Source organism: Hypomesus transpacificus, unplaced genomic scaffold, assembly GCF_021917145.1.
Source record: "Hypomesus transpacificus isolate Combined female unplaced genomic scaffold, fHypTra1 scaffold_27, whole genome shotgun sequence".
NCBI classification, from domain to species: Eukaryota; Metazoa; Chordata; class Actinopteri; order Osmeriformes; family Osmeridae; genus Hypomesus; species Hypomesus transpacificus.
This window is the reverse complement of record NW_025813796.1, coordinates 287,612-312,020: the sequence shown is the minus strand read 5'-3', so window position 1 is coordinate 312,020 and position 24,409 is coordinate 287,612. Positions and strand designations below refer to the sequence as shown.

The 24,409-nt window shown below is 48.8% G+C and overlaps 4 protein-coding genes across 4 annotated transcripts; 2 read left to right on the top strand and 2 right to left on the bottom strand.

Annotated features, from left to right (window-relative positions):
* Positions 1 to 770: 770 nt before the first annotated feature.
* On the bottom strand, positions 771 to 8,973 carry nefla (neurofilament light chain a). The gene is made up of 5 exons (XM_047014957.1): positions 8,844 to 8,973; positions 2,326 to 3,574; positions 1,971 to 2,095; positions 1,444 to 1,862; positions 771 to 1,322 (listed from the first exon to the last, which is right to left on the bottom strand). Exons 1-5 carry the CDS (start codon positions 8,909 to 8,911, stop codon positions 1,015 to 1,017), a joined length of 2,169 nt encoding a protein of 722 aa, XP_046870913.1. The 5' UTR covers positions 8,912 to 8,973; the 3' UTR covers positions 771 to 1,014.
* Positions 5,554 to 7,729, top strand: pgam2 (phosphoglycerate mutase 2 (muscle)). The gene is made up of 3 exons (XM_047014958.1): positions 5,554 to 6,081; positions 6,389 to 6,569; positions 7,251 to 7,729. Exons 1-3 carry the CDS (start codon positions 5,665 to 5,667, stop codon positions 7,418 to 7,420), a joined length of 768 nt encoding a protein of 255 aa, XP_046870914.1. The 5' UTR covers positions 5,554 to 5,664; the 3' UTR covers positions 7,421 to 7,729.
* A 2,039-nt stretch (positions 8,974 to 11,012) lies between the features above and the next one.
* LOC124463152 (T-box-containing protein TBX6L-like) lies at positions 11,013 to 15,412 on the top strand. The gene is made up of 8 exons (XM_047014918.1): positions 11,013 to 11,134; positions 11,311 to 11,413; positions 12,103 to 12,267; positions 12,452 to 12,598; positions 12,737 to 12,813; positions 12,920 to 12,999; positions 13,105 to 13,312; positions 13,749 to 15,412. Exons 1-8 carry the CDS (start codon positions 11,013 to 11,015, stop codon positions 14,200 to 14,202), a joined length of 1,356 nt encoding a protein of 451 aa, XP_046870874.1. The 3' UTR covers positions 14,203 to 15,412.
* Positions 15,413 to 17,025: 1,613 nt separating this feature from the next.
* crkl (v-crk avian sarcoma virus CT10 oncogene homolog-like) lies at positions 17,026 to 24,042 on the bottom strand. The gene is made up of 3 exons (XM_047014902.1): positions 22,816 to 24,042; positions 22,070 to 22,535; positions 17,026 to 19,251 (listed from the first exon to the last, which is right to left on the bottom strand). The coding sequence occupies exons 1-3, from the start codon at positions 23,124 to 23,126 to the stop codon at positions 19,117 to 19,119; spliced, it is 912 nt and encodes a 303-aa protein (XP_046870858.1). The 5' UTR covers positions 23,127 to 24,042; the 3' UTR covers positions 17,026 to 19,116.
* Positions 24,043 to 24,409: the final 367 nt, after the last annotated feature.

The following is a 24,409-nucleotide window of genomic DNA, read 5'->3' as shown; positions in this document are numbered from 1 at the left end:
GCATGCATTATCTGTGTACATTTGCATCCCAGATAAACAAAAACAAATGGTAAATCAGATGGCGGGTTGCACTCCCTAAACTAGATGTTTTTTTATCTTTGTAGTCTTCAAAGTTAAGTGTATCACAAGGCCAGGTACAACACAGGCAAAAATAAAATGGTGAATTTGGAATTATTTTGACATTTTGCTTCTATAGCATGTAAACTCTAATAACACGCAAAAATTATTACCAATACCATATATACATTTACATATATAAATAGTTCATTTCTATGAGTTCATACAACCTTCCCCAACTGAACAGATTAGGCAATTTTTTTATGCAACCTAGCTGAATTATATATTTTTGAAAATCTTATTCTCTCTTATAACTCATGGCTTATAACAAGTAAAGCCACATAATTCTACAGACTGCTTTCTACTTGGAATAGCTAAACATGGATTTGTGATATGTATTTTTTTTTTCATGTGGTATATCGGCTAAAATCTTGTTTTTGGACACGTCAAGTTTTTTAACAAAAAGAATAATGTTTTGACAAAGCGTCTGTGGATTACCAACCAATTAGTTATTAATCATTAATCTGTATATATACATATATATATATATATGTAAAGTTCAGACTGCCTCGACTGTGTCAATATTGTGTTTCACGTAATATGAAAGTTGAATGTTAATCAGCAACATTCAGTTCAGGTTCAACAGACCTCCAGTTCAGTCATTTTAAAGTCCTCCACAGTGACACATAAGAAAATGTATTACACAGTAATTTCGTTTTCAATAGTATTTATTTGAATGTCCAAAACCATGCTCACACAGTCTGCAATTCCTCACAAACATTTCAGAAATTGTGCAACCAGGTTTTTAATAACTTCAGAAAGCAAGCAAATAACTATGGTTCGACAGGACTTTATTGTACTTATTGTGTTGAGCACCTTGATCGGAGAGCAATTGTGTTTCTACTGTTTGTTAATCAAGCTGAGGTTTTAACTAGACTGTCTGCTGGCTCTTGTACACTACTCCTTAGCCTTGGCTTTCTCAGACTCATCTGCCTTCTTCTCCTCGGTAGGTTTGTCACCTTTGACCTCAGTCTTATCTGCCTTTCCCTCATCTTTCTTGTCTTGTGCTTTGTCATCTGGCTTCTCTTCACTCTTTCCTCCGTCTTCCTCTTTGGCCTCTCCCTGGTCATCTTCTCCCCCTTCTTGCTCTCCTTCCTCCTCGGCCTGTTTCTCGGACTCTCCTCCCTCATCCTTCTCTTCTTCTTTCTCCTCTTTCTCCCCCTCCTCAGCGGCACCTTCTTCCTCGTCCTTGGCCTCGTCACCGCCTGCGTTGAAAGGAGACAGTCGGCATTTAGTCGTTTTTTGCTACAATGCTACACGCAATTCTAACATTTCCTCTTGTGGCATCGTACAATTTCAACTTGTTTAGAAAACATGTCTGCCTACCTTCTCCTTCTCCTTCCTTTGTCACTTCGGCCTCATCTCCGGCCTCCTCGTCATCCTTCTCTTCCTCGCCTCCTTCCTTCCCTTCCTCTTCATCCTCCCCCTCTTTCTCTCCTTCCTCCTCGTCTGCCTCCTCTACTTTCTCCTCCTCTTCCCCCTTCTCTTCCTCCTCCTCTTCCTCTGCTGGGCCCACCTCTTCCTTATGAGCCAGGCTGGCGGAGATGATGTCCTCGGCGGTCGTGAAGGAGGAGCTGAGCAGGCGTGAGGTCATCAGATAGGAGATGCCAGAGCTGTAGTTTGAATGCATGGACATCATTGGGCGACCGAAAGAGGGCGGGGCCGACAGGCCGTGGGAGTACATGCTGGACACGCCTCCAGCCGCTCCCACATTGAAGCGAGACTCCTCCCCTTCCAGCAGCTTCCTGCGAAGGTGCAAGACCACAAATCAATGTATTTCAATAATGTGACTTTAGATGAGAAACAAACGTTGGATCAAATGGATGCGTGTTGCGGATGTGGGCCAAGCCTACCTGTAGGCAGCTATCTCAATGTCTAGTGCCATCTTGACATTGAGCAAATCCTGGTACTCCTTCAGGTAACGAGCCATCTCCTGCTTGGTGCCTCCCAGCTCATTCTCGAGCTGCCCAATTGCATCCTAAATACAGAAGGTTAAAGGGCATCAGAGGACAATGCTAAAATGAAACAATGATGTGTGAGCCATCAACTATAAAACATACGCATTTATATGTACTTTGAAGTCAGCACCCGTAAGATACTTAATATCTTAAATTATAGAACTCTTCATATCTCTTTAAAGCCAAAATGTGTTCAACAGTCATATACCGCTGAACAGTCGACATGTAAACATGCAGTACCACCACTGACCTGCATGGCGCAGATCTCACCCCGCTGCTTGTCCTCCACCTCGTTCAGTTGTTTCTCCAGGGACTCGTTGAGGCTTCTGCAGGCGTCGATGTCCAGAAGACGGGCTTGGAGCTGGCGCCGATACTCCCCGGCTTCATCCTTGGAGCTCCTGACCGCATCGCTGTGCTGGGCCACGCTCTCCGTCAGAGAGCCCACCTTCCCGCGGAACCAGTCCTCCGCCGATTGCATGTTCCTGGCTGCGAGCCGCTCGTATTGCGCCCGGATGTCCCTCAGAGCTCCCGACAAGTCGGGCGTGGTGGCCTCCGACTCCACCGCCACCTGGGCCCCTAGCCGAACCTGGGCCTGAAGTTCGGCCGCCTCGCCCTCGTGAAGCCTCTTCAGGAAGGCCATTTCATCCAGCAGGCTCTCCACCCTCTTCTCCTGCTCGGCCCTGGCCAGGGCGGCCTGGTCGGCCTCGCGGCGGGCCTCCATCAGCCTGCCTTCGGCCTCTTCGCGGGCCAGGATCTCCTCCTCGTAGCGGGCCTGCAGGGAGCAGAGGGTCTGCTCCAGACGCTCGCGCTGGCCCAGCGCCGCCTGCTGCTCGGCCCGCGCCTCGTCCACCGCCGCCCTGAGGGCCCGCGCCTCCTGCTCGTACAGCGTCCGCAGGCGGGACGGCTCGGCGTGCCTCTGCCGCAGCACCATCAGCTCGGCCTCCAGCGCCCGGTTCTGCTGCTCCAGGTCGCGCACGCGCTCGATGAAGCCGGCGAAGCGGTCGTTCAGGTCCTGGAGCTGGGCCCTCTCCTGGGTGCGGACGGTGCGGAACTCGGAGCTCACCTGGTTGGCCTGGCTGAGCTCCCGCTCCACGGAAGAGTAGGCCTGGGAGGAGGAGGAGGAGGAGGCGGAGGAGGAGTGGAGCATCCGCCCAGGGGAGGAGTACTGCAGCCGGGAGGTCATGGAGGAGAGGGGGGAGGCGTGGGAGGAGTGGACCGAACGGGATCTCCCCCTGTTCACCGCCCCTCGGGGGGCAGCCTCCACGTACCAGCGGCGGTACGAGGAGGTGGAGTAGTAGGGGTCATAGGCGATGCTACTCATGGCTGCTGTGCCGGGGGGGGCCGGGTCCTCTCCCTCGGTGCCTGACGGGGTGTGTGAGGGGCTCAGGTGCAAGCCCAGACTGAAGCTTCTGCTGCAGTGGTACCAGCTTATATAGCAGGAGGGATCGGCTCTCTGACGCAGGCAAACTCTGTGGCTATGCGGGTTTGATAGGCTTACACTGCAACACAGCGAGGGAGGGAGAGAGAGAGAGAGAGAGAGAGAGAGAGAAAGAGAGAGAGAGAGAGAGAGAGAGAGAGAGAGAGAGAGAGAGAGAGAGAGAGAGAGAGAGAGAGAGAGAGAGAGAGAATGAGAAAGTAGGGCGAAGAAAAGAGGTAAAGCTATGGATGCAGATTTACAGAGGATACAGCTATATTGAACAACAGGAGTTTCAGTGAGGTGTGAAGCTCTTTGCCTTGTTCTTTTTTTGGTCAACAAGAGCGACCTTGACCTACGATGAGAATGAGAGGCATTTCTTTTTTCGACTAATTTGCAACGAGCAGATCGGTTCATAACATACTGTAGCACGGACTCATTTAGTCCAAGAGTCTGCAGTCGTCTCCTGACTGGGGGTGTCCTGGTTATGCTGTAACACTCACACATACAGTTCTCTGTACAATGACACAGCACATCCCCTGCTGGCCATTCAGAAAACTGCGTGTATGACCTTAAAAGCCCTGCAGTGATTTCAAAAACAAACGCAGGTTAGGTTATCAGATTTGATGGGTCACTACATATTCACTTGGTAAGTATGGCAGCTACTGCCATTTTCAATTAAAGGTATCAGTAAAGGATACTGTGACATAGTCAGCAATATGTGGGACTGGACATCAGTCGGTTAATGCATCTATTTAGTGTATCTATGCATTTATCTATTCTTTTTTATGCATTACTTTATTCAAGATAGGTAGTTTGTGTGATTTCGACAGTTTCACCTTTTTCTAAAGACTTCGTCCAGTTCGTCCAGTCTGCATGTAATCTGTCCCTTCAGGTTTAGAGAGATGCTGGCGTTTTTTTTTTTTTTTTTTTTACATGTCACGTCAATTCCTGAACAAGGCAAACAGTACTCTCACCTTTCCAGGCTAGAGCATGGGCGGATAGGAAAGGTGGGGGGGGGGGGAGCTTGTCTTAGTGGAGCTGCTGACTCACACCTACAGCTGTGTTCACTCAGCACCCCCTCCCCCCCGACACACACACCCGATACCCCTCTCCTTCTGACTCCCACCCTCCCTTTCAAACACTTCCAAATGACGCCCCTCTGTCTTCCCTCCCCCGGACGCTTCTCTCCAGCTCAGCTCCTCTGCTGCAGCCTGGCCTCGCCCTCCACTCGGAGGGTTCTCTGTCCCTCTGCAGTGCAAGAACCTGAACTCTTCAGAGGAATTAGGCTTCCGTATGTGAAAGCCGGCCTGGCTACCTGCCCAGACACCCAGTCACATTGTATTTAGATATGTGGTATTACTTGTAATACCTCATTTGGCCATGAGGCTCAAATTGTGATTGGCGTTTGAAGTTTGGGCTCGGATTTGGCTTTTTGAGTCCGATTTAGCGTCAGCAAATGCACCTGAACTGGTCTCCGATGTCGGAGGATTTATCTAGACAGCAGCCGGTATTTTCAGTGGTTATTCTAGAATGTTTTATTTGCCTCACACTTTACCAACGCTACACTGGCTGAAATGCCAATAGCAACAACATACTGCAGGGCAAATATCGTCTGAAGCAGGTGAATGTGTTCGGGGGGATGTTGAGGATAGGTTGATAGAATGGTTTTGTCTTGGTTGTCATCCCTGAGTGGGTTGTACTGTATGAAATGTAATCCGTGTACAAGTAATGGATGAAGGTTAATGATGTTTAAACTGTATTTCATGGTGAGGTTGACTCCTTCAGACCTTCTCCAGTACCACAGCAGCAAACTCTGATCTTTACACTTGTATTCCACAGCTCTCAGTTTAAAAGTCATGTTGCTATTTTGGCCCAATCCCTGACCTTTGGCCTTCCTAGCTGGGACCCACCCCTCTGCTCCACAGAAGGTTCAAGCCTATTGGCTCAACCCCAACGTCAGTCAGAAGGTGAAACCTCCTTATTGGTTAAGCCCAGTGAAGGCCTGTCTGTTCTGTGGGGTCCACATTCCAGCATGCTATAAAAAGACTGCGGCCTGTCTGCTTGGGGTTCACTGTCGGTCAGAGACAGTGTGTGTGCGTTTCACAAGGGAGAGCAGAGCCTCGTGGTTTGGATTATCGGGGATCTCTAAGCGTCTGGGAAAAACCTCCAAACATGACCGCCGCCCATCGTCTGGTGATTGTGCGCCACGGCGAGAGTGCCTGGAACCAGGAGAACCGCTTCTGCGGGTGGTTCGACGCCGACCTCAGCGAGAAGGGCGTGGAGGAGGCGCGGCGCGGCGCCCAGGCCATCAAGGACGCCGGCATGAAGTTCGACGTGTGCCACACGTCCGTCCTGAAGAGGGCCGTCAAGACCCTGTGGACCATCATGGAGATCACGGACCAGATGTGGCTGCCCGTGAAGCGCACGTGGCGGCTGAACGAGCGCCACTACGGCGGCCTGACGGGGCTGAACAAGGCGGAGACGGCGGAGAAGCACGGCGAGGAGCAGGTGAAGATCTGGCGGCGCTCCTTCGACACGCCGCCGCCCCCCATGGACAAGGACCACGCCTACCACAAGATCATCAGCGAGGTGAGGAGGGAGGGCTTCTGCGAGGGGGGGGCACGGGATTCGTGACAGATCCGTCAAGCGGCCTTTGCGTGACTGTGCGGATGTGATTACGGATAATAATGCGTGGGTGCGACTTGAAGTCGAGAAAGACGGCAGGAAAATATTATGATACAGTCCAATGCCCAAGGCGTTTGTTTTGAATCCGTGCTGGATGCAGATGACGTGAAAAAGGTTGTGTTGAACAACTCGATGCGTGAGATCGATCAAACTGGTCGGAAACAAGCAGAGTAAATGCCTACATGCCTTCTTTACCCCGCTCTCTCACCAGTCGAGGCGCTACAAGAACCTGAAGGCAGGTGAGCTGCCGACGTGCGAGAGTCTGAAGGACACCATCGCCCGCGCTCTGCCTTACTGGAACGACGTCATCGCGCCCGAGATCAAGGCCGGCAAGAACGTCATCATCGCTGCCCACGGCAACAGCCTCCGCGGCATCGTCAAGCATTTAGAAGGTGAATATTGTGGGTTGTTTGTGGGGGTATAGAGTAGATTAAGAGAGGGAAAATCGAATACTGGAGATTGTCATGGTTCGATTACCAGAGGGGCTGGGGGGCTGGGTTCATTTGGAAATGGCGGAGCGTGCAAGCAAAAGGTCAGAGGTCACGTCCTACATGTAAAACAAACTTTTAATAATCAGTCTACAGAACAATAATGCATCGAATGACATAAACGCAATACATTTAAGTCCCACACACACTCACATTCCCAGATGACAGAGGGTCTATAAATAGCCCTGGCTCTAACACACAGACAGTGGTAAAGGCCATACAGTCGGGTCTCGTTACGGCCACGACCTTTCGGCACTAAAGGTCGTACATTCTCCAGGAGTGTCGGAGCAGGGATACAGGGCTGGTGCAGACAGGGTTTCAGGGACAAGTCAGGGCTGTCGAAAAGCTGAGAGGAAGACCATATCAAGTGGCCCAAATGAAATAGAAGTGTGGATGTGACCCTTCGGACGACTGCACGCTTGCCCATGTTGAACGGGCATGTATGAATACATTCACAAGCATCCACACAGTAACCGTTCACTCACTGGTCATGTCAGTGAGCTGTCTCAATAAGAACCTTGCCCTGGTACAGGGGCGTATTTGGACATCTGTCTGACCTGTCCGTTCATCCGCTTCTCCTCTTAGGCATGTCTGACGCCGCCATCATGGAGCTGAACCTGCCCACCGGCATCCCCATCGTGTACGAGCTGGACGCGGACCTGAAGCCCGTGGGCCCCATGCGCTTCCTGGGTGACGAGGAGACCGTGCGCAAGGCCATGGAGGCTGTGGCCGCCCAGGGCAAGGCCAAGAAGTAAGGCTGTCCCCCGGAAGGTTCCGAAAGGAGAAAGTGACTGTTTCCCCTTGATCACCGACGACTGACATCCACCCCTGCCCTCACCCCGCAGTCCGGTCCAGTCCTTCGCTGGACCGGCGCTTGCTTTGAAAGAAGGCCTGATTGGGTCTGATTGTTGTTCCAGTCACCTCACACAGCCTGCCCTGCCTCTTCCACACACACACACACACACACACGGCGAGAAGCACAGGCCTACGGAGCATTCGCTGAGCCCTGCGTTGAGGGCACCCCCCCACTCTGACACAACCAATAAAGTACCGTTTTTGTACAACCTTTCGTCCGCGTCTCTTTCAGCACTTTTGGTGCCGGTCATTTCTCCTTTCCTCCTTTTGGCTCTATATGTCCCCTCTGTTACCCCGTATCACCCTCAACCCTTCCTGGGGGGTTTTGACCTCGCCTGCTCAACCTTCCGGCTGCTGCCCCTGCACGGCGAGGGGGATGCGGTGTCATCTTACCCTGAGGACAGAGCTGTGGAGGGAGGGAGGGGAGGGAGGGAGGGAGGGAGGGAGGGAGGGAGGGAGGGAGGGAGGGAGGGAGGGAGGGAGGGAGGGAGGGAGGGGGGGAGGGAGGGAGGGAGGGAGGGAGGGAGGGAGGGAGGGAGGGAGGGAGGGAGGGAGGGAGGGAGGGAGGGAGGAAGGGAGGGAGGGAGGGAGGGAGGGAGGGAGGGGAGGTCAGTGGGTTCTGTTTGGCAGGGCTCCCGGGGAGCGAGAGACACTCATCTCTCTCCCTCTCTCCATCCTTCTCCGTCACTCTCGCAGGCGGGACGTATCGACACCGTGCCGGGGCTGGCACGGGGCCATGGGACAGGGCCACCGGCTCAGACTGACGAAAGGACAAGTGTGTGTGTGTGTGTGGCATGCTTAGGACCAAGGGGAGATCCATGGTTGAGGATCTCATCATTTGGTTAACAACAGCACTCTTTAAGCAAAATGCAATCGCTTTTATTGTTGGTAAAATAAGAAGGTGAGACCCCCATATGACCACTGAACGTGAACACACACAGTCACAGCAGCCTACGTGTGTCTATAGTTGTAGTTTGATGTTTAGTTTGATAATACAAAGTGATGCTTTTGGCATAATCTACTTTTGATGACTCATTATAAGTCTTAACAACTACGACATCTACAGTCAATGAGGGGCATTGTCTGAAATCAAATTTAAATGGTAAGAGCATTCTCTAGTGGTGAAGGCAGACATCACCACACAATGTCAATAGTACTTGTTGGAGGGGCAGTCAAAACAAAGGCAACTTACCACGGTTTCCAATCCATTATAAAAGTGTTTCGCCTCATCTATCACAATATGTTTTACAAACCTATCCTTTTCAGTTGCCAATGTTAAATCTGAACCTTCTCCAAAATATATAAATAGTTTGTACTTTTTACCTTGTATGCTGTTTTACATGAAGCAGTCCAGTATTTCTTTCCAACCGAACAGTTTTAATCATCTCCATAGCTACTGCTTATTCTAATTAGCAAGTTGATGTGTCTATGAGGATCCCCATGTTGTTGTACACCGTGTGAAACACACAGTCACACACCGCACACCAACAGTCAGCGGAGAGTCATAGGTTGCTATGCAACCAGAAGAGAGATCTTCCTCTAGAGATTTCGACTGCAAAGGGAAATGAGCTACTGATATCTGGTTCATTTCAACAGGGTGACAAACGCAATGAAAATCACAAACACATTTATTTTGCAATATAAAAGTTGCCGAGAATTAAACTGTAGCTACACCACATCAATTATCAGTTAGATGTTATTGTCTAACTGACAGTTAGACAGTTATTTTCCCATCACGAAAATGAAGAAATATGAGCTGGTCTGTAGAGTAACATTGGTTGCAATGACCTCACCTCACAGCACCCAATTACATTCCTGCTTCTGGGTTGAGGTTGAAGTAGGTAGTTAGGTGGGGTTTAGACATGTTAGTCCTTGTAGCGGAGTCGGGAGAGAGAATTCCAAGTAACCCGTGTTTAACAAGTGCAGGTTGACTCTACAGGAACACACACAAACTTTCACTTTACACACAAAGTGAGTCGTACATTTTTGGAAAGATGCATGTCTTTGTGTGATTCTATTTAGCATGGAGTGTATTCTGTTCCTACAGAAACAACAGCCAATAACCAAAGATACCACATACTACAATAGCCTGACTTTCTATTGTCTTTTTGAGAACATTTAGTATACAAAAGGAACAAAGAACACCTTTACCCTGCTGCCCGTTTTCATTCATTTCCACAGTCTATGAAGACACATAGTCAGGAAAGCATATGAAAAGTACAACCGGTAAAGTTCAAAGAGCAGACCCAACCCTAGCGTGGCTTACAGACAGGTTAGTCTGACAGGGCCTGACATCAGAGAGGATGTGATGGGCTTGTGTGAACGTCTCTCCAGCCCTGCTCCATGGCTGCTTAGCATGCGAATGGCCCCCTCGACCAGGGAGGGGTGACCCCGGCTCAGATCAGGGATCCGAACAGCCTGCAGAGGACCAGTCCCACATCACAAGCCCTGGAAACGTCCTCCCGAGACGTCCAGCCCTCCCCTCATCCCATCCAGGCTGCTGAAAACCCCCGGGTCCCCACCATGCGAGACCTCTCCTCCCCGGGTACTTAGGCCTGCAGGGGGCAACAGCCTCATAGGATTAACCACAAGTGCCTCCCATTGTCAAGGCTAGACCCGAGTCCACAACCCCCAACCCCACACCCCACCCAATACACAAACAGGCACCACCAGAGTATGCCTCCAGCCATGACTGTACTTCGCCTTGGTAGGTTGGTGGAGCATTGTCATTTTAGTCGAATAGCTGTACTGTTGTAAGAAGTGTGTCTGATAGGCTTGTGTTGGAGTGTAACTTTGAAATGTTAGCGAGAGAAAAAAAGCACACTCTCAGAACTTGTTGGTTTGCAAGCATGTTGAAAGCTTGTCTGCAGTCATTCCAAAAGAACAAAGGGACATCTTCCACAGTGTGCCACAACAACCCCCCCCCCTCCAACCCAAATGGCCCAAACCTTCAAAGGGTTAGACACCAGACTCATGCCCCCCCATGTTGTCTTATCCTGGCCACACCCAGTTTTACCCCCCAAATACCCTTCCTATAGGGAATAAATATCAGGCCCTGAGAGACATTCAGTATACCTTCAGAATTTCAGCATCCATGAACGACCATCAGCCACTCAACAAGACACACTGACTCTTTTCAAGTCAGTTTGACTCAGGCCCTGGACTTGTAAGCATCAGAAATCAGCTTTTAACCACAGCCACCTCTTTTGAATCAGTTGTGTGTGGTGGCCCCTCAACAGGCACAGGCGAGGAATGCAGCATATTACTGGTAAGCTTGATTCTGGCCCAGAAATGGACAGCGGCTCTGTTACTGTGGGTCTGGCTTGTTCAACTTTGCGAAACTAAATGAAGGATGAAGTCTGTTCCATGATGATGTTACATGTCGGCTTGTTTACAGTGTACAAAATGGTTATTGGTCCACATTTTCCATCTTTTTATTCAGTTCTTTCTTTGTATCTCTCTCTCTACTCAGATTTCAGGCTCAGCTACAACATGACCCAAGCTGGTTCAGACGTCCACCAGCCAGGCAACATCAGGATGACCCTGGAGAACTCTGACCTCTGGAAGTCCTTCCACAGTGTGGGAACTGAGATGATCATTACCAAACATGGCCGGTAAGATCCAACAATCATAATGAGTCAGCAGAATAGATACACTGCTTGTTGTCATAAACATAAGCATACAAGCTTCATCACCTCAAACACACTATAGTTAGCTGATGTCATATGCTATATGTTAGCTTTGTATTCCTGTGACCAGAACTTTATGGTGGTGTGTGTGTATTCATCAGGAGGATGTTTCCCCACTGCAACATCAGTCTGTCTGGACTACAACCCAATGTGAAATATGTCATCATGGTAGAGATGATTCTGGCTGACAACTTTAGATACAAGGTTTGCCTAACACACCCTTCTTCAGCACCTACTGTCATGCCACACAGCCATTGAACCACAAGTTACTTTGCTAAAGGACATGATTTGGATAATTCCAATTGCAAAAATGTACCATAATGGTTAGATTTGAATATGGATGGCTTTGGCAAAAAAAATCGTCTGCACCTAGCTTTCAGACATTGCTTCACCTACCATTCTCAAAGGCCACTGCATATCAAAGGCCATTATTACTTCCTGTTTTCCTACACTCGGCTGGAGGCCCAATCAATTATCATCTCTCCTCCACCTCCCCCACACCAATCGAAGTGAATGGGGAGCAATCGACCCTCCATCTATAAACACATTGGCCCTCCCCTCAGCCAATTGCTGGAGTATTGGGCCATTTGCCCTTCAGTCATTAGCAAGAGGGAGAAAGGAAATAGAGGGGTGTAAACTATGTTTTTACTGACTTACTTTCTACATTGTTTGTTCACTGACAGCATGTCATACATTTCAAGTTAATTTCAAATTCAATTTTGAAAATGTGTTTTCCCCAATGTGCTTGTTTGTGGGAACTACAATTGGAATGTGTCAAGGCCAACCAGTCCAGCGTCATCCTGCTCCGTAACTCCCACACCTTGGATAAAAGTGTCTCCGACATGTATACATTCGCATTAACTCTCCTCCCTCCGTTTGCCGTCTCTCTGTAGTGGAACAAGGAGCAGTGGGAGGTGAGCTGCAAGGCGGAGCCCCTGCCCCCCTGCAGGACATACGTGCACCCCGACTCTCCCGCCCTGGGAAGCCACTGGATGAAGCAGTCTGTCTCCTTCCTCAAGCTCAAACTCACCAACCACACCCTGGACCAACATGGCCATGTAAGCAAGCGTGAGGTGGAGATTTGCACAACACACCGTGGAGAAACGTAACAGCTGTGGCGACTGACACTGAGTTTGTGGGTGACCTACTGGTCTCTCCCGTTTCATAAGTGTTGAGAGTAGACATCTCTCATTGCTTCTTTGTGGTTGAGTGAGCTTGTTCCGTGTTCTTTGCATCTCTCAGATCATCCTGCACTCCATGCATCGCTACTACCCGAGATTCCACGTCATCCAACCAGACAGCCCCTACACGGTGCGCTGGGGAAACTTCCAGACCTTCTCTTTCCCAGAGACGACCTTCACTGCAGTCACAGCCTACCAGAACCTGAAGGTCAGTTGATTCACCTTTATCTGGCAAATCACAAAAACACAGTATTTTTTATAATATTACACTGTAGACAAGCCTACAACCTAATTTGTTCCTTGCCTGTATCTTTAAACCCTACTGCTTCTCTGTGCCCACTTGCAGATCACGAAACTGAAGATTGACCACAACCCTTTTGCTAAAGGCTTCAGAGAGGATGGCACCAATATGCAGAGCAAGAGGTAAGCACCAACCTTTCAAACCGTCTAATCTATTATGTGAATATGAGAGGGATGAGCTTCGAGACTGGGGGAATCAACAAATTCATGTTTCACACGTCTGCTTCAGGTGTCGAACAACCAAGAGCCCCAAGAAAGACAAAAAGAGAGCCAAATATGACAACGAGGTCGAATACAAAAGCCCTCCGGGTACCTATCCCACTCAACTACACGATATGTCACGTAAATCTAAAACGTCAAGATATTTCATGTCATCACACTCTATCAAGTTCTGTATGACCACTTCTTTTCTAGGCCTCCAGAGGGCGGTAACTGACTGTGAGCAAGCGGAGGGCAAGTTGACCCTGGGAGCTGAAGAAGATGGGTGTTCCAAAGGGCACGACTCAGCTTGGTTTATGCCTCATTCTCAGAGTCTTCACACCGAACCGTCGGACGTTCACGGACTGGACTACAGCGCCGAGGAACAGATGGTTCCTTCCTCCATGCCCTACCAGCCTTACAGGTGGGCCCTCACATATACCCTCACACACACAATGACGAGGTTGAACGCACATGAATATGAGCGTGTGCCGTTGCGCGACGGGTACACATGCAAATGACACATCACTCGTAGACATGCACACGGTTAACATGTGTCTCACGCTCACCCTCTCACACAGGTTTGTAGTTGTATACTAGTACTGAAACGGGTGTTCTCTTTGACACCTCAACTTCTGTTTTTGGGGAGGAAGTGCTACATATACCCTGACACTACAGTTTTGTTCACAACGGTTCCGCAGACACAGCCTCTCTATCATCCACACAGGAAGGTACAAACCGTGTTAAACAGAATGGCTTGATGCAAATCCTGTCATGCCATTATGACTTAGATGTTCACATTGGCTCCTGATGCTACAAAGTAATAACTCTCTCTCTCTCTGTATGTCCTTTCTTCACAGATCTGTGGACTATCGACTTCCTTCTCCCTCTTCCTCTGTGGCGGAGGACTGCAAAGGACGTCAGAGCTACGAGTGCCATGCCCCCGACGTGGCCACCGTTCCCAGGGATGACATCACCCGACCGGTGTCAATCAGGGAACACCGCCCCCTGACCCAGGCCACGCCCAGCCACGATTACAGGGTCAGCCCCGAATACAGGGTCAGCCCCAGTGTGGACGTGCCTGGACTATCCAGACCCAGCCCTGGCCTCCTAGGATACCCCCACTATGGACACTACCTGACTGACCAAACCATGGCTGGACAAGGACACGGTGGCCAGTACCGTAGGCCCTCCCTGCCCCACCATCACCACCCACTCAACCCAGCAGAGCACGCCGGCCCCCAACACAGCTATCACCATGGCAACTCGGCAGAGTGGAGCCAGTACTCTCTCTTCTCCTACACTTGTTGGTAATCCCCGTCTCTCGGATCGTGACAATGCTATTCTGATGACAGGCAGGAGCCACGGCTGTCTAGGCGAACACGGAGGCTCGTTCTTTTAGGGGTCCAGTTTGCAGGGTTCTCTCATGTGGGGACATATGGACACGTGGGCCAGGAGTGGAGCATGCCCCGTGTGCCTGGGCTGTTCCCAGGCTAGCTATGCCTGGAGCAATTTTGCTGATGGAACAACATCGGTGGCAGATCACATATAGAGCAGGATTATACCGTGGCTGTGACCCCCACTGAGAACAACAGTGCACGTGTGAACTGCTGTTTGGAGGTGTTGGTGCTTGTACTGGAGAAAGCTTGTGGTTGTGCAGGCGTGAAAACACGAGGAGATTAAAGATATTGTTTCACTATGCTGGTCCAATGAAGTAATGGGCGCATGCAGATGTCTTTTGAAAATGGATTTGATCCCTTTCTCTTTTGTCAGCACTGACACCGTGAAAACTACAATATAATAAAGACCTAACCTCTGCATCCAGATGGCTCTTTGACACATGTTACAATGCCATGATTGTGTGACCCGTTACACGCTGAATTTAAATAAGACTTTTCATGAATGGAATTACAATTTTAACCAGACATATTTTAACCCGTTAAGGAGTGGTATGTTTTAGAAAACAAATAAATAATCTTTAATCTTATCCTGTTAACATCTTATTTCTTACCATTTTAATCATTTTAAATTCAGCTGTATGATCTCAAATGGTAAAGAAACACAATACAAACATATTTCAATGTCACAAATGGCTTGGTTTACCACACAGCTCCAACAGACTGTGTCATGCACTGTTATTTAAATATTTCAGCAGTCTTGCATGATGGCCGGTCTAACGTGCCACCAGCAAGGCACTGTTAGCACAGTGAGGAGAGAGGAGCACAGAATGACACAGTGACATAAGGACAGAGAAGAGGGGACAGATCCCTGTGCACAGACAGATCAGAGTGCACACAGAAACGCAGGGAAGGTTCCAGATAGTTGGTTAAAGAGAGTGATGACGATAAGCCTGGCCTGGTTTTCGCGGCAGAAGGCAGGAACGTATGTGCTGTAAATGTTTAATACGGTGTGGATTTGTGTGTTGGGGAGGGTAGGGGGGTGGCAAACAGAGCGTGCCTGAGAGAAACTGCAACTGGGCCACGAGGCCCATGAGAGCACACTATCAGAGTAGGGTCAGCTGGACCAATCAAGGAACCAACCATGTCAACTCAACAACAGCATGTTGTGATATGACTAGGATGTTTTACTGAAAATTGAAAAAAAATGCCAATAAAGAAGCCAAACTCAACATGAGTAGGACCATGAAACAAATTACAGATACAAACATTTGAAACATTCAATCAGACTGACGGAAAATCTTCCCCTTGCATTGAGTAACTAGATCACACAATTTAGGAGTTCCGAAGAGCCGAAATTAGTTTGCATAAACATATTTTGAAGGCGTTCACTGCCGACCTCACAGCCGACCTCAACATCACTATGGGCTCCACTCGCAATCATGGCAGCCCCCGACATAGTTAGCTTGGGGCTAGGTTGGTAATGGACTGGAGAGAGGCCTGCATCGACCCCACTGCTTACCCAGCCTGAGGAGGGGTCAAAGCCTGCCTGATTCATGACAGTCCCGAGGCACGCACAGCCTAAATGAATACATCGACTGGCTTAATGACACCAATTTAACCTGGAGCGGAGCCACGATGCTCACGGATGAAGAACAGAATCCTGCACAACGTGTTAAAATACCAGAGTATGGAAATACCTCTGCATGCCAACTGCAGTCTGAGTTGCTCTGGCGTCGCCAGGCGAATTCATAAAACATGAGCATGGAGATTTGTCTGATAGGGAGTAGGTACCAAAATAAACCTGTACGAGTTAAGATAAAAAGATACAGTGGGAAGTACCAAACCATCAGGTTCTGTGTATTATTATGTCATTATGAAGAACATTGAATGCCACAGTCTACAAATAGTCTACCAGTACTTTTCATCTAAAGCTTTGTGTATGTGCAGATGGTTACGTAGAACAGCATAACTCAGAGCCATAAACTGTTGGGGCCCAGAAAAGTAATTGGACATATTTATATACCCTGGCTATACATGTGCTTTATTTTTCCTTGCAGACTATTCGCAGCTGCCCACGACATGGATTCAATTAACCCAATGCAACTCATTTGAGGAGGCATATATGTTGGGCTATATTTAGTTGAGACTAGTTGTATGTGCACTCAATAAACACACAGATTCTAATGTGGGTGATGTTTCCATACTAATAGGTCAGGGGAAAAAAAATCAACATTTTCTCACCAACCATATCTTCCTCTTGTTGCAGACAACAGAGATATTTGATTGTTTTATTTTTTGGGTGGGGAAAGGAACTTACCCTGGGACAATGGATGCACTCAAAGTACACTAATAAAAGGGTCTTGTGTACATCCTGATTGTAGGGACAGACGTCTCAGACACAAGGGCCCCAAAAAAACTTACTAAAAAAGTTATTTCATGTGATGAAGCAAAGTTAGCCGCAACCTTGCCCCTGATAAGTTGATTTCTCTCTAGGTCAGAGAAGTGCCAGTTCTCTTTTCTTAGAACTTCATTAACATTCATTAATTGCTTCCTTTCTCCTGGGCACCGCACAATCAAAACTGGAGCTGGAAAAATTAAACAGAGACAGTACTGTCCTCTGCTCCAGATACACAGTCCTACAGCAACCCCCCCCCCCCACACACACACATCTGTGCTATTTACAAGTATGTGGCGCTCTCTCTCTCTCCCTGTCTCTCAAAAAACAGCCCAGAGCAACTTAAAGAAGTAGACGTAAATTTTATTTACTTGTTCTGTACATAAAGGGTCATACCAGCACGGGTGTTAACCATGGGACATATTAACACATGTAAATGGTATAATAAAAATAAAAGGCACAATTTTTCCATTTTGAATCAAGACGACGACGCGGAGGCTTTCTAAAACATGAGGGAGGAAAAGCACAGTAATACTGTTAATGTCTTCACGAAAACAAATAGGAAGCGTGTTGAGAAAACTCGGTTTTTATATCTAAAACAGAAATCGGAACTGAGTATTGCTTAATCGGTGGGATGAGAATGAAGGTTAAACCAAGTACAAATTAATTGGCTTAATGGCGTAAAACAAGGTCAAATGTATTTTTATTCAGAAAATGAAAAGGACACAAAGCAGCATTCGAACTGGAAGTATAACCTCCAGCACAAGATCACATGCACAGAGGCCAACAGCAGGTATTTTTCCCTTTTTAAAAAGTCACCTTCGGTCAAAAGTATTTATTATGTTTTTTTTCCTCATTTTATTACATTTTTTTTTATACTAACAACAAACATTAAATGCTCATTTCAACAGCTGGCAAGAAAAGAAAAACGGATTACAGTTGGTGGGGGGCGGGGACACACGACTGAAAGTTGTACGATGGTTTTCACTGTGAAAAGCGAGTGGGAGAAGAATGGAGGGGAGAGAGGAGAGAGGAGTGAGACAGTAGTGGGAGGGCATCGGGGGGGGGGGGGGGTTCTCCTGTGGAACATCTCGTCCACACGCTGCATCTCCGAGGCCCGGTATCCCAACCTGGACGCACACCAACAGACGAGCGTGTCCGAGTCCTGAGATGAACCCTGGGCAGAGGGGGGTCAGGGGAGGGCAGAAATGCTCACTGGACACGAGGAGGAGAAGAGGGATCACTGGGAGGTTTGCTCGTGTGACAGTGTTGCGTTTCCTCGTTAGAAAAGGCGTTGGCGGCGGGGGGGGGGGGGGGGGCGTTAGTGACTGGCTGGGACCCTTGCCCTCCTCCCCCTGACAGTTGGGCACAGGAGGTGCCCTCTCATAGAAAAGCCCTTTCCTGCTATTCAGAAGAAGCCCTCGAATAAACAACATTGGCCACAGCCTGGTCAGTCAGCCACGTGTTTTTAAAGGGATTTAAAAAAAAACGTCAGTCAGCGCTCCTTAATTTATGGCACAAAAAAATAAACAAAACAAGACGAGATGAAATTACATACGGCCATTTCACATGATGTCCCGGGGATAACTTAAATACAAGTGGACTGTAGACTGGATGTCTGTCGCTCAGGCTAGAGGGCTCTCGAGAGTCCTGTCCCATGATCCTTCGCCTGATCCGTCTGTCCCAGTCCGCTTGTCTGTCAACACTCTGATCCTGCACGCACACGCAAACACGCATCCACGCATCAATCATCCTTGAAAGAACGACGGGTCAAACTGCGTGTGTGTGTGGCCCGAAGTTAAGGTACAACAGTGAATGACTGGTGTAACAACAGGTAACTGGGCCGGCTGTGCCCTTTGGCGGAAGCCCTCCATGTCGCAACCACCCTGCTCAGTTTGAACTGATACTACCATGACATCTCTCTTCATAGTAGCGTCGTCCTCGCGTTTTCCGCAACGCAAACAATGCAAACAAGCCCTCGGAATCCCTAAGTATAGTAAATGTAACAAAAGGTAAAAAAAAACAAAAAAAAACACGACACAAACATAACCCAACCAGGTGAAGTGGTATGGTAGTTACCCGGCCAACATACACTTCGCTCTGGCGATGGCCAACGATATTGAAATAAAGAGGCCAAGACACTGGCATCCTGAAACCAGGAACCATAGGAACGGAGCGGGGGTTAGTTAACCGAGTCTACAGCTGTAAACAGTCAAAATGCCGCACACAAAGGTTGTCGTGACGATACAGCAAGCGCTAGGGCGCAGCCTCAAAGCAGGCAAGCGCAGATCCGTGGGGTGGGAGGGGGGGTGGGGGGAGGCGACAGCCAGCAAGGGTTACGGAGGAAGGAAGGTTGCGTTCGGGGAGGGAGGTCTGGTTGGTTGGGGGGAGGGGAGAGAGGGGGGGGGGGGGGTGTGGGCGGAGGGTCCCAGGTCATTCGCTCTCGTCAGGGTTCTGGGGGTCCATTATTTTGACGTGGGTGAAGGGGAAGAGGCCCCGCCGGCCGTTCACCTCGCCCTCCCACTGCCCGCTGATGTTCATCCTCGTCACCTTGACGATGTCACCGACCTGGGGGGGGGGGGGAGAGAGAGGAAGTCAGACCACTTATCTGTATGTCCTCGTACAAAGCAGACAGCACGTTGATGGGTTATAGACCAGGGGCAGCACGGGACTGTACTGGCTAGTCTGGCTGGACAGTTTTGGTACGACCGCGTATTCCCATGGTTGGGAACAGAGGAGAAGAGGACTTCACTGATGCTTTCTGACCCAGTGCTTGACCTCAATCTGCGTGGACCATATGCTCTTGGGGATTAAAAGTGAACGATTGGCATTGTTACTGAGATGATTAAAACCTCCATGAGGAGGATGGCCCCAGTTCTTGCTGAGCGACAGAATACGGTCAGATTAGATTTCAAGGACATTTCAAAATCGGCTACGTAGAATAATGCAGCATTTTTCGTATCTGTCATCATCTATGACCACATCCCTTATCCAATCACAATCATCCTGGTTTTTTCCCTATGTAGAGAAGCCCTTGACACATCATATACTTCTTCTGACTCATTTATAAGATAATGATGGCATAGTTAGGTGGAAGACCAACAACTTTAATTCCATAACATCAACCAACGAATAGAATCCCAACTTTCAACAGATACTTGATTATATAGATTATATATTGACACATAGGAGAAGTTCATACACTTATGTTCACAGACCCTGCATGATCAGACAAAAAGTGATTGAGGTTTGATTCCTCAAACAAGAAAGTCTTAAAATATCTGTGAGGAGCACCAAAGGGTTCAAAGCAGGGGCAATTCATTTGTCTAATGTAACACCAGCTATCTAAGAATATCAGTAACGGATGTATAATAATCATATGCAAAACATGTCTGCAACTCTACAAGCCTTGGGTAGAGGAAATCTTTGGCAAACAAATTACAGCCACGGTTAGCCTTAGAAAGCGGATGAACACCGCTTTAGTGGGGGGAAAAGGTCCATTTGAGCCACATCTCATCTCAACGCTGAGTCATGTCTGAGGAGCGTGTGCAGAAACAGCTCAATATGAATATGCAAAGATGAGGGGATGCCCAATAGCTCGGTTCCCACCCAGACCCACTGTGCTCAGCGACCCCCACAGCAGCAGAAGGTCAAGAAAACCGAGTTGACAGTGGCTTTCTGCTCGCAGACTGGATGACTAACACTGGCGTGGGTTGTGATGCAGATACAACTGCCCCTAGGTTTCTCTCTGGTCTCACGCACCATGTCATGGTAGACCCACTCCAACTCTTCTGTTATCAGGGTTGTTGTTTTGTACATTCAAACAGGAAACTTCAAACGGATGTTTCTAGCTGAGCAACTAATTTAGGGGCCCGAGAACAACAGAATAAACAGTCTGTATGAAACATCCTACAAGAGGAGGACTTCAGATGACTGAATGCCTACATGACAGAGAGACATTCTGAGACAAGCGTTCACAGACGCTTTCATTGTTGGATCGAGAAACCGAGAGGAAAGCCAGCATCCGATTCTTTCGAGTTCTTTGAACTCTACTGATGTTTTCATGGAAGCCCTTAAGCCGAGGTATTCTGGGTATTCTGGGCAGGTACGTTTTAGCTTTGTTGGAGGAGAAAAACCACACTTTGTGAAGAGCAATGGGTGTCAGAGGATGTAACCCCGCCATCAACCCTTGGCATAGGCTATGCGAAAAAAACACAGAAATCTGACAAGCGCTGCACATCCTTTCTGATGACTAGGTCATGTTCCAACCTCTCCAGCTCTGTCTCATCAAGGTGGAGAGGGCTACAGACTTGAGAAGATTCCACGAAAGATAGCTAAACAGATAAACCATGCGAGAGATGGGAAGCACTCGTTAGGTTTTTGACAGCATATGATATGCCACCTGGCCACATGCACTCTCACCCCCTCCCTCCCTCCCACACACACACACACACACACACACACAAAATTTCCGATGCTTCAGAGGCAATCTCTGGAATGAGGTTAACAAATGGCATGGCATGCTAGATGAGATGAGAGAGCAGTCCCAAGCTAGGACTGGCCTCCTCTTGATTACTCAGCATTTCTAAGCCACACAAAAAAAAAATTGAAAAGAAAAGCTGACTGCTTTGCACTTCCTCTCGAGGAAATCAACATTTGATTGATGGATTCTATAGCAGTGGCCAGGGGAGTGGAGGGGATGCCAGGGATGAGAGGGGGCCAGGGAGGATGAGAGAGGGCCGAGGATGATGAGAGGGGGCCGAGGATGATGAGAGGGGGCCGAGGATGATGAGAGGGGGCCAGGGAGGATGAGAGGGGGCCAGGGAGGATGAGAGGGGGCCAGGGAGGATGAGAGGGGGACAGGGATGATGAGAGGGGGCCAGGGAGGATGAGAGGGGGACAGGGAGGATGAGAGGGGGCCAGGGATGATGAGAGGGGGACAGGGATGATGAGAGGGGGCCAGGGATGATGAGAGGGGGCCAGGGAGGATGAGAGGGGGTCAGGGAGGATGAGAGGGGGCCAGGGATGATGAGAGGGGGCCAGGGAGGATGAGAGGGGGACAGGGAGGATGAGAGGGGGCCAGGGAGGATGAGAGAGGGCCAGGGATGATGAGAGGAAGTCAGGCGGGTGAGTGAGAGAGTGGGAAAGCGGGCGTGAGCCCATCTTTACACAACTCCCACCCACAGGAACCCCTCATATCTTCAACGCAAGGGTCCCGGCGGACCATTTTCGAGAGCTCACCAACGCAACGGTCGTAAACATTTAACAAGCAGCCAAACAGCCTTCTCGACGGGAGCCCGAAGAGGCCAACGGGGAGCACTTGTCCTCTCCTTCGCGCTGCCATAAAGGGAGAAGGCTTGACAAGGAAGGGTCTTCCATACTATACCTCCAGAGCCAGCGCTGTCTTGTCATAGGCACAGGGCACCCGCTTCTGGATGGCCTTGGCCATGACCGGCCCGTTCTGCATGGAGGGCAGGGGGGTGACGACGGCCCCGGGGGTGCCGGGGGGCAGGGGCGAGGGCGTCTGGGGCTGGGCGTAGGCGTGGGCCGGCTCGGGGATGCCGTAGCTGTTGGAGTTGCGGGAGCCGTGGGGCGGCTGGCCCGGGTGGGGCGAGGGCCGCACCAGCTTCTCCACGTAGGGCACGGGGATCATGCCCACGCGGCCCTCCTTGCTCTTGGCGCTCCACCACTGCTCCTCCGGCTTGTCCAGGATGATGAGGATCTCGCCCTTCTTGAAGGGCAGGTCTTCGGCGTCGCTGCCGGTGAAATCGTACAGGGTCCGCACGTACTCGAGGTTCTCGTCCGGGCCGCCCATCTGAATGGGGCCGGGGCCGATCGCTGTGCTTGGGTACCTGAGGAACGAGGTGGATCGACTTATTACGAACAGGATACCTTTCTTATGAGGTCATATACCAAACGTAGAACTATTTGGATTTTAAAACCCTAAGTAATAACTAAAACAATGAATGAAAACACAGCATTTAGCGCTAACATTGCATTGTCATAATTTTCCTCATTAGCATAACAGAGCCACACCCACTTGTTAAAAGTATACTACCATGCCAAAGTGCCTCAAGGCAGAAACGTTTGACCCGTTCAGATTTGTGTTCAACAATGCTGACAGCTTCTTACCTGGGGGCAGGTTCTATGAGTGTAGTCGTATCCAGGTAGTGGATTTTGTAGAACTCCAAAAGAGCGTGCAGGTGCTCAAATTCTTGGTCTCCTATCTTGAACCTCTTGCTTGGCAAAGAGTTGATGATATAGTGGGACACTTTGGAATTTTCAGATACTGACAGCACGTAGTCGCCAGGACAAGTCGAGGAATCTCGAACCAAAAACATGCCATGCCTCTGTCCTTGTAGTCTATTCTGTGCCTCCTGGCGCGAAACCGGTCCAAAATACCAACTGGACCGGTCTGATGAATCGAACCGCGCAGATGACATATTTAATCACGAATAAATTAACAATACAAAAAAAAAACGTATATATTATTTCCCAGCTAAATTAAATTATAAAGCTTCAGTTAATGAAGTTCCTAGTTTATCAGAGTACACAGTTGTGCATTAGCAGTTCTGTTTTGAAGATCCAAGGACAGTGACGCCTTAGGGCTCTATAATTTGTCACCCCAAGGCTGCAGGCTTTACCTAGCTACATCCAATATAATCTTAATCTGACGTTTTAAAGACAGGCTGGGACTAGTTGAAGACAACTTTGAAGCATTATGTGATTCTTCGAGTTCACTCAATGAGAAATTTCTAAATGGGCTGTGAGAAACTACGAAAAGTTACACACATCTAACAATAGAAGGTAGACAATGACTAGAAACAATTATCAATATAGGTTCCCCTTTTAGTTCCTTCTTCCGAAAAAGAACCGTGAAGATATCACTTGGAAGAAACAATATATCTCCAGTCACTGTCAATTCTGAGAACGGAAAACGTTGCCTCACTGCTTGATCAAACGAATCTCCATGTCGGTACAATGTTGCAAATGGCAACAATAATGCCCAATATGTAACTTTGTACCTTCCGGGTCGCAAAGTAAGGCACGAGTGGAAAACATTTAATTTTAAAATCCTTTCCTTGAGTCCAGGCAGACTTTTGAGGCAGTAACAAAAATGGCGGACTGCAACACGTCTTCAGACAAAATGAAATGAAAAAAACAACCTGCCTCCCATGCGTTCAATTCAGTCATAAAACGTATTTCTTCTTGACATGTATTTCTATCGGCGCCAATATAAGAAAAGTTGACTATATCTAAAACTATTATTTCCCTTGTTCATGATCGGGTCCACAGCTACAGCCCGATGGAGTCCGAGTCCGACACCGAAAAATGGCGTCCAGAGGGCGGGTCTGCGCGCTCCCAGTCTATTTGCACGTCATTGACGCCTCTAGCGATTCTTGCTCCAACACCCCGCCTAGGTTTCGCGGTGCGTGTAACAGCAGTGTCAGTGAGTGAGAAAATCATAAAGGCAGAAGAGGAGGCCTACAGGCTAATTGTTTTACTATCAGTAAAAACGTACTATAGTAGGCTACTTATTGCCTAATAATAACTCCGGGTCAAATTCATGTAGTCAACAGTTATAAGAATCCAAAGCAACAACATCTAAAACTAGAAATAGTCCTAAATCCTGGATGATGGTTGTCATGCACAAATAGAAATATGGATATATGTAGCCTAGGCTACTGGTAGCCATTAGTTGGTTGGTGCACATGTCTTCAACATC

Bases quoted from the DNA above. Each gene is read 5' to 3' on its own strand.
- LOC124463152 (XM_047014918.1), top strand. From the start codon at position 11,013: ATGACCCAAGCTGGTTCAGACGTCCACCAGCCAGGCAACATCAGGATG. The intron at 12,814-12,919 runs GTAAGCACCAAC...CGTCTGCTTCAG, and splicing joins ACCAATATGCAGAGCAAGAG to GTGTCGAACAACCAAGAGCC. The intron at 13,313-13,748 runs GTGGGCCCTCAC...CTTTCTTCACAG, and splicing joins ATGCCCTACCAGCCTTACAG to ATCTGTGGACTATCGACTTC.
- pgam2 (XM_047014958.1), top strand. From the start codon at position 5,665: ATGACCGCCGCCCATCGTCTGGTGATTGTGCGCCACGGCGAGAGTGCC. The intron at 6,082-6,388 runs GTGAGGAGGGAG...CTCTCTCACCAG, and splicing joins ACCACAAGATCATCAGCGAG to TCGAGGCGCTACAAGAACCT. The intron at 6,570-7,250 runs GTGAATATTGTG...TTCTCCTCTTAG, and splicing joins CATCGTCAAGCATTTAGAAG to GCATGTCTGACGCCGCCATC.
- crkl (XM_047014902.1), bottom strand. From the start codon at position 23,126: ATGTCATCTGCGCGGTTCGATTCATCAGACCGGTCCAGTTGGTATTTT. The intron at 22,536-22,815 runs GTAAGAAGCTGT...CTCGTTCCTCAG, and splicing joins CTCATAGAACCTGCCCCCAG to GTACCCAAGCACAGCGATCG. The intron at 19,252-22,069 runs GTATAGTATGGA...CCCCCCCCCCAG, and splicing joins AGACAGCGCTGGCTCTGGAG to GTCGGTGACATCGTCAAGGT.
- nefla (XM_047014957.1), bottom strand. From the start codon at position 8,911: ATGGAGATGATTAAAACTGTTCGGTTGGAAAGAAATACTGGACTGCTT. The intron at 2,096-2,325 runs GTCAGTGGTGGT...TTCTGTATTTAG, and splicing joins GTGAGATCTGCGCCATGCAG to GATGCAATTGGGCAGCTCGA. The intron at 1,863-1,970 runs GTAGGCTTGGCC...GCACCTTCGCAG, and splicing joins ATTGAGATAGCTGCCTACAG to GAAGCTGCTGGAAGGGGAGG.